The following is a 9,135-nucleotide window of genomic DNA, read 5'->3' as shown; positions in this document are numbered from 1 at the left end:
CCGGCTCCCCAGCGCCTCACGGTCTGTGACGGGGTCTGACCGACACGTTTGGGGAGGACATTGGGCCGCGTGGCTTTCTGTTCCTCTTCCTCTCTGTTCCTCTTCCTCTCCTAATGAGATGACGCTCCGCGGGTCTGGTTGCCAGGCTGGGCTGTTGATATTAACCATTGGCATCCCTGCCTCTCTCTCTCTCTCTCTCTCTCTCTCTCTCTCTCCCTCCCTCTCCCTCCCTCTCCCTCTCTCTCTCTCTCTCTCTCTCTCTCTCTCTCTCTCTCTCTCTCTCTCTCTCTCTCTCTCTCTCTCTCTCTCTCATTCTCACTTCCCGCTTCCCCCTGGCTTTGTTTACTCTCAGCCCGACTATTTTTAAACCTTCACCAACACTCCCCCCCCTCTGCCTGCGGGGGGCGTTGGAGCAGAAACAGAGTGCTGTGAACCCCACCCGACCCCCCTGACGTAGACCTGGGGGTCTCTGTCTCATTAGTCTCTCCCCCAAACGCCAGCTCGTTCAGAAGAGGCGGACCCCCGGAGAGCGTCACTACCGCCAGAGTGTTTAGTACCCAGGTCGGGGGTCGGGGGTCGGGGGTCGGGTTGGGGGGTCCGGTCGGGTTGGGGGGTCCGGTCGGGTTGGAGGACACTCTGACGTGGGGTAGGGGGGTCCGGTCGGGTTGGAGGACACTCTGACGTGGGGTAGAGGGGCCGGGTCGGCCGGTGACTCACTCGGCACTCAGAAGTAGCCATGTGGGTTTCATTCCACCCAGGAGGGCTGGGAGTGTTGTCAGCCTTCCTCCCACTCCGTCCCCCCGACATGACCGGGTAATGGAGGTGTGTTTATGTTTATATATAGAGCTGACCGGACCCCCTCAGTGACCCTGGATTAATTTAGACTGGGCTGCTCCGGTTTGAACCAGCTCTTCCCAGGGTTTGCTACAGTGTTGGGACCAGGAGGGCCGTTTCAGAGACAGATAATGATGAAGAATGATTCCTACGTGGTGTTTAGTGAAGGCTTTTATGAGCCTGTTCAGTGGAGCTCACTCTGACGGGATCAGACAATCTCACGTAAAACCTCAAAGTCTTCAATCGCACTCCAAATGATACCATAAACCATATAAATGCTCAAAAACAAAACACCAACTCCAATTAGTATTCCAATGAAAAAGATCCAGCCAGCTGTCAATCAACCTAACACGGGCGAGAGCTGCGCACAAACGGCCAGGAAGTTCCCGACTTGGTTGAGTTCACTCTTCAGGAGTTGGGAGAATGGGAGGTGTGGGTTGGACGACGGGGTTCTCCTTACCGTCGGGGTTGGCGCAGATGAAGACCCTCACGCTGCGGCCGGTGGGCACGTGGTTTGGGGGCAGGGCCTGGACGTTCCCGCTGATGGCCGCCCGGCGCAGCGCCGACTCCCGCGGGCACGGCGGCCGAGTCCCCGCTCCTGTGGGCCACATGACGGCCGGCGTCCAGCGTGGCTGAGGAAGACAATCACACGCACAAATAAGCAAACGCACATACGCGCACACACGGGTATACACAAACACAGAGACACACAGACAGACGCACGCACACATTCATACAAATGCACACACACCCGCACGCACGCACGCACGCACGCACACACACACACACACACACACACACACACACACACACACACACACACACACACACACACACACACACACACACACACACACACACACATTCAAAGGCATTAGGAAAGAGCACCACGCACGCATACGGTCTGCATAAGGTAGCCTACGTGCATGGACACGGCATGCTTTACGCACGGATAATACTATCTCCTAACCCGCCGTCATAGATACATGCGCACACTGCATTCCCCTGCGCTGACTCCTCAACCCCGGCGAATACTGTCTCCACCACGGCTCCTCTAGTGTTGACAGGAGGATGGAGTTACGCATGGCTTTAGAGGTGTCAACTATGCGTAATGTGGAAATACTCGTTACCAATCGTGATAGTTCATGCATGCCGATACACACACATAGGCCTATACATAGGCCTATGTGTGTGTGTGCATGTGTAATAAGGACGAGACAACCAAACAACATGGAAGTACACTAGACGGGAGAAAATGATGGTCTGCTTCCCACCCAGACAGAAGATGCTGGCGGAGGAGCGTGAGGAACGAGTCACTGCTGAAGACCGTTATCAACCGGCGGGCGACGCGGTGTCCGGGGGTCGCGGGGTTCTCCAGAGTTGGCGCTTCCTCCTAATTTAAAAAAACGATCTCACTCCAAGACGGAAAACCTCCAGAAGAAATAGAAGCCACAGCAGCGTGTGAAAGTTGGAGTAGTCCGCTACACGACAAGAGGAGATTGGTCCTGTCTTGAATCAGCGAGCCCTCATCCAGAGGGGACCGGGGGGAGGAGGAGGAGAGAGGAGGAGGAGGGACGGGGGACGTCGCGGAGCAGGGGGGCGCTGACAGCGGCAGGCGACACAACAACACTCCGCGTCGCGCTCACGTTCACTCGCTTGGCGTCGCGCCGTCCGCAGATCTCCCGCCGCGTTTCCTCGGGGAACGGAGACCAGGGGGTTCGACCGTCAGAGTGTCAGCGGGCAGGGCGGGCCGGGGAGGCTGGGGGACGCCGTGTGGGTCCGCTGCGGCTCCGCTCCGCGTCCTGGGGTCCTGGCGAGCGGAGAGCGACGAGGGAAAGCCGACCTCTCGCGGTACTGTGCCTCTCGCGCGGTGGAGCTCTGTATATGTATCTCTGCTGGCTGACGCTCTCTCTCCCGCTATCACACAGACACAATCATCTCCCTCCCTCTCTCTCTCTCTCTCTCTCTCTCTCTCTCTCTCTCTCTCTCTCTCTCTCTCTCTCTCTCTCTCTCTCTCTCTCTCTCTCTCTCTCTCTCTCTCTCTCTCTCTCTCTCTCTCTCCCTCCCCCCCCCCCTCAGCCCTCTGGTTCGGCGGGGTAATGTAAATCGCAGTGAACTCAGGGATGAAGTGGTTCGACCTTTTGCTCTCTCAACTTATCCTATCTCGGTTTTTTCTTATTTTTCCTGCTGATGCGGGGCACGAGGAAGGGAGGAAGATTTTACACACCGGCGGGAGAAGAGAAGGAGTTTGAATTAATTGCCGTATCGAAAAATGGACCTCCGCCTTTTCTTCAGCTCTCCGGTTATCCACGCTGAAAGTTTAAGTGCATTGGATTTGTACTAAACGGAATGGATTGAGAGCGAGGGGCGGGTGGGGGGGGGGTGGGTGCTGAACAATATATATTTTTCTGCACCAGTCAGTGTAACCCAGGATTGGATGGAGAACGTGGAATTCCCCCCCCACGCACACACACATACAAAAGCACCCACACACTCATACATGCACAAGCACAAACACACACACACACACACACACACACACACACACACACACACACACACACACACACACACACACACACACACACACACACACACACACACACACACACACACACACACACACAGTGACGCTCACCTCAAGCCAACCTGCCTGATGTGTTAGGTCTGTGTTGGAGAGGGTTGTTAAGTTGGGCGTTTTTCAAACCTGAACCCAACATCACACAAAAAAAATAAAAAAATAATCTGATTGTCTACCAGCCGCTTTGAGCGTTATCACCGGTTAGAATGTACATCTACCAGAGGTGATTAGCCCCTAGCTATGGGCCAGTAGGTGCCTACTCCACCTGCTAGTAGCTTCAGAAGGCCGTGATCCTCGACTGTGTGGTTGATCACTGAAGGCCATACGACAGAGTCCAGGGGACATGGTCTGGAGAGCGCCGCTCTGACCCACCTCCCAGTCTGCTCGGCTCACCTACTTAGACAGAACCAGGCCCAGGGCCCCTACCCAGGGGCCCCGCGCCCCTGGGTAGGGGCCCTGGGCCTGGGATAGAATCCAGAACAACCCATCGTGAGGGGCCCCTCAGAACCCGCGCACCCAGAACCAAGGGGCCCGGGATAGAATCCATGGCAGCTCACTGTGCGAGGCCCCCAGCACCCAGAACCCAGGGGCCCAAGTCACGCGCCTAAGATAGAATCCATGGCACCCCACGGGCGACCTTTCTGCCCCCATCCCCCCTCCCTCCGGCTCCCCGCTGCCCGGAAGCCCCCCATGATGAGTGACCCTGGACACCTGGGCGGGATTAGCCAGCCAAGGTATGCACACACACACACACACACACACACACACACACACACACACACACACACACACACACACACACACACACACACACACACACACACACACACACACACACACACACACACACACAGCTGGTTGTCATGGTTTTGCTTTCCCGTCCTCACACAGGTCCCGTTTTGCTCTGGCTGTGGGGAGAGCCTTTGTGTCTTCTCCTCTTCTTGTGAACGTTGTCGTGTGTAACGCAGAATTATCAGTGTGTGTTTTTTCGCAGTGCTTCGTTGTATGCATATGTGTGCACACGGACACACAACCCCCCCTCCCCCTACCATCCATGGAGTGAGTCACCGCGGTGATGAGATGTGATCTGTCACCTGGGAGATACACACTCGCTCACACACACACACACACACACACACACACACACACACACACACACACACACACACACACACACACACACACACACACACACACACACACACACACACACACACACGTACAAAAAAGACAGACAATGGCTGTTCATTTGGCCCCTTTTTTTTTATTCATACGCAAAAACACACACACACACACACACACACACACACACACACACACACACACACACACACACACACACACACACACACACACACACACACACACACACACACACACACACAAAGACCATGGAAAAATACATCTGTGTGCAGACAGACATACACAGTGACTTCCCCTTGCAACCTATATACAAACACACCCACAGACACACAAACATGCACAAACATGCACACGCACACACACAGAGGCTGACAGAAAAGCTCAAGTAGTGCCCGAGCCAGTCCAGCCTAGCCGCCGTGCAGTGGTTCACTTACCCATCCTCCCGTTCACAAGTGTCCGCCCCGATCCCAAAGCCGCCCTGACAGCCACGCTAGAGCGTGGGCCCACCTGGGCTGCTCCCCCCACAGAGTCACCCGATACAGTGACCCGCCTGCTGGGGTCACCACAGCTCAGTCTTTCTCATACGTGAGACTCAAAAGCATGGTTTCTGTCATCACTTCCCACAATGCACCACTGTCCGGCCTCAGGTAGATCCTGAACGTGGCATTACTACTGCTTGGCATGACAGGACACTGTCCGCCGAATCCGATTTTGGTGAGAATTCAACAGCACCCTCTGGTTTTTCCATTGACATAAATAGAGAAATATCAACTTCCTGCGTCATCAGCATCCTGGGAAGACGGAGGGAGAACCACCCATTAGCAATGGCAACGCAGCATCAGTCACGCCTGTAATGCGTTGTGTTTGGATTGAGTCAATGAGATACAAGAAAGACCACCACACAAGACATAAGACACTTATCTGAGGGCCCTGAGAGTCATCTGAGGGCCCTGAGAGTCATCTGAGGGCCCTGAGAGTCATCTGAGGTTAGCACTAGTGACTCCAGGTGAAGCCCCTGGGAGGTTGTTTACAGCGCTCCACGTCACTTCCCCCCCCCACTGGAAATGACTTTCAGTGCACAATAAATGCTGGTTGTGTTTGTGCAAATGCCGTGACCTTGATACATAATTCATGTTGTTGAATATTGCTTTTCTGTTTTATTTTTTGAGGTACAGGTGAACTATTCACTTATTCACTCACCACACACACATGTGCACACACGTATATCAACAGACGCATTTGGATATATGTATGTGTATCTGGCTGACTGTGACAGCCAGATGCCACATACATGAACCCTTGACAACGTATACCTTTCGATTCAAGGTTTTTGCCCACAATGTAGCATATTGCAGTGTGAACAGCAGTGTGAACAGCAGTGTGAACAGCAGTGTGAACAGCGATTAAGGAGATTATAGATCTCCTTAACCTTAACCTGTGCAACCTGAGCTACTGCACAGGTCTGCTCTAACAGTGCAGGTTCAAAGGCAGGGCATCTCATGAGGGCATTGCTAATTGGCCTTGAAGATTTGCAGGAGTTCTGCATTGTCACTGCAGCGGTAGCTCAAGTCCTAGCATGTGTGTGTGTGCGTGTGTGTGCGCGCGCCTTTGTGTGTGTGTCTTCAGGGATGAATCATTAAAAAACTGTTTAGTTTACCCAAGGCGCACTTTTTTTCAAAAGCACATAAAACTTGGGCTGCTTTGCTCTCAGCTGGTCTACTGCCTGGGAGACCCTGTCTGGTGGTGGTCCTGTGGGACCGGGGAGACAGATGGGCTCCCAGAGCAGGACCCTCGGAGTAAATCCACACACACTCCCAAGGCCGTTCATGTAACGCAAGGAGGGAAGTGAAAGAAAACCAGATGAAGGTCTCTCCCTTCACTGGTTTGCAGGCAGAACCATTGAACAGAAGGCAGACAGAGGTAAAGGGAGTGAGGAACACGAGAAATGAGAAAAACCCAGGTATATTCAAACAGTGGCTCTCAGTCTCTGATCCCTTGGTATCCTTTTCAGTGTCTACGTGTCTCTGGCCTCGTGGCTCTCCGTCCCGCGTCCTGGTTGGTTATCGTTCAGCCAGTGAGGGGGCGGGTCCGACGCACGCCGCCTGCCGTGACGGCCGTGGCGTCCGCAGCCCACATGCTCGGACCTGTCACATCCGATGAGGGCCCCAGGGCCCGGGCAGCCGGGCAGAAACACAACAGTCCGACCCCGCGGTGTGCAGAAGGGCCTGGCCTAGGTGGCCGTGCGCCCGGCTCTGGATCCAGAGGACACGTACGCACATCTGCCCACCTGGATGGATAATGCACATAATTGGCTCTGGTGCAAGATAAGCCGTAATAAATCCCTCGAGGTTGTCATTGTGAGGCTGTCGTGTCTAATAGGAAACAGAACCACTTCAACAGCCACTGCACAATGCCCTGTGAGGTTTGACCTTCCTGTGAATTCCTAAGATCCCTGCACGGCGGCACTAGACGACTTACAAGAAACCACCAAAGACGACTGAGACAATGACAGAGAGAGGAGGGAGGTCTCTGAGCATCTGCCTCCCTGTTCACTGGTATTCATACAACCCCAGCTTCCTCAGCGTGTCGACCAGCAGGGGGGGAAAGTGTTGCCCGTGTTGTTTGAGGTCGCTGCTGTTGTTCTAAAACTAAAATGAAACCGCCAATCCGCAAATGACGGCAGAAGTCTGACACACGTTTTTCTGAAACATTGCAGTTTTGCCCGCATACACACTTTGGCTCTAAACGGCTTTGACTCGTTGGGCTGACCAGCTGAAACCGGTAAAATCTAGGTGACACCTCGGGTGATGTTTCCCTGTGGCGGCATTTCACTGACAAAATCGCAAGCAAAAATTACTTTGCCGCCTCACACACATTTTTATTACTAGCGCTTTTACTGCACTCGCACACATATTTATCTGCTCGCGGGAGCAACAATATAGCCTGTGGGGAGAAATCATTCATTGAGCACACACTGTGAGGTAACAACAACTGACGCCCCTGTGCGCACAATGACAGTGTTGGCTCTCGTGCTCACAAAGTATTTTCCTGCTCGCTCTGATGTTATGTTTTCCACTGGTGCAATGGTGATCTTTTTGGGACTAGGTGGGTGGAGCGAGCCATGGCCTTGTATCCCACAAAGTGATTGGTTGCTGTAGTCTACCTCATCACATTTCCATGTTGATTCCTCTGGTTCCCGAGATATTGCGGTGGAAACTCCTCATGCAGGGAGAATTTACATTTTCTGTTTCGTTTTTTACTATTACACAGTTTATAAATACAATCAAATGCAGCGACAGTGCTGATAAATTAGACTTTGTAAGACGATCGCTGTCTTATCGTTACACAATGTGACATCAGCTGGGCTACATCTATTTCCTGATTTCCATTCCATATATTCTATCTCTCCTGCTGCTCTTCAAGGCCGGCTCAGGTTACCTATGTTTTGTGCGAGATGTCTATGTGCCAGGCTATATTATTTCTCTCTCAATCAGACACCTACTGCTGCTACATTAAACGGCTCACACTAATACTCTGTGAGCACGGATGGGTGTCGTTTTGCTCTCAGTTTCTTTTCAGTAATATGCCGCCATATTTCCCGCCTCGCTATTCCCTACGTCGGGTTGACTGATGGCTCATATGACTTTGACAATATTTGGACTAATCTCCCAATCACATGACCTACCACTCACCAATCAGCAAACCCCATCCCCCCACACACACACACACAAGTGTGGGGGCCGATGTGTGTGTGAGGCTTAGGAGATTGCTGTTGCCTTTCACAAATGAAAAAAGGATGAGCGAGAGGTAGTATGTATGTGTGTGTGTGTGTGTGTGTGTGTGTGTGTGTGAGAGAGAGGTAGTATGTATGTGTATATATGAGAGAGAGAGAGAGAGAGAGAGAGAGAGAGAGAGAGAGAGAGAGAGAGAGAGAGAGAGAGAGTGAAATGTCAGGCGATGTATATCATACTCTAAATTTCCCATGTTGTGTGTCTCATCCGTGTGCTCTCGGCAGTAGCACACATCTCTCTCTTTGTCTCCCCTTTACGCTCTCTATCTCCCTCCCTTCCTCTCCCCCACCCCTCTCCCTCCCCTCTCCCCACCCCCCTCTCTCATCTCCCTTCCTCTCCCCCAACCCTCTCCCTTCCTCCCTCTTTCCCTCCCTTCCTCTCCCCCAACTCTCTCCCTCCCCTCTCCCCACCCCCCTCCCTCATCTCCCTTCCTCTCCCCCACCCCTCTCCCTTCCTCTCCCCCACCTCCCTCTTTCCCTCCCTTCCTCTCCCCCACCCCTCTCCCTCCCCTCTCCCCAACCCCCTCTCCCCACCCATGTCCCTCCCCTCTCCCTCCCTTCCTCTCCCCCACCCCCCTCTCTCCCTCACCCCTCTCCCCTCCCATGCTCCTCCCCTCTCCCTCCCTTCCTCTCCCCCACCCCCCTCTCTCCCTCCCTTCCTCTCCCTCCCCCCTCTCCCCTCCCTCACCCTCCCTACCCCTCCCCACCCCTCCCCACCCCCCTCTCTCATCTCCCTATCTTGTAGTGAAACTCTCCCCCACGTGGATCCTTATCGGGACTCCTGAAT

At 53.7% G+C, this 9,135-nt stretch overlaps 1 protein-coding gene across 1 annotated transcript in view; it reads right to left on the bottom strand.

Moving 5' to 3' along the window:
• The window catches only part of LOC130369810 (NACHT and WD repeat domain-containing protein 2), a 39,920-nt gene extending 38,461 nt beyond the window's left edge, over window positions 1–1,459 (bottom strand). The window contains 1 exon segment of the mRNA XM_056575367.1: window positions 1,295–1,459. Coding sequence (XP_056431342.1) covers window positions 1,295–1,445 — 151 coding nt within the window. The 5' untranslated portion in view covers window positions 1,446–1,459.
• Window positions 1,460–9,135: the final 7,676 nt, after the last annotated feature.

This window comes from Gadus chalcogrammus, chromosome 17 (genome assembly GCF_026213295.1).
Source record: "Gadus chalcogrammus isolate NIFS_2021 chromosome 17, NIFS_Gcha_1.0, whole genome shotgun sequence".
Classification (NCBI taxonomy): Eukaryota; Metazoa; Chordata; class Actinopteri; order Gadiformes; family Gadidae; genus Gadus; species Gadus chalcogrammus.
This window is presented reverse-complemented; position numbering and strand designations above follow the sequence as displayed.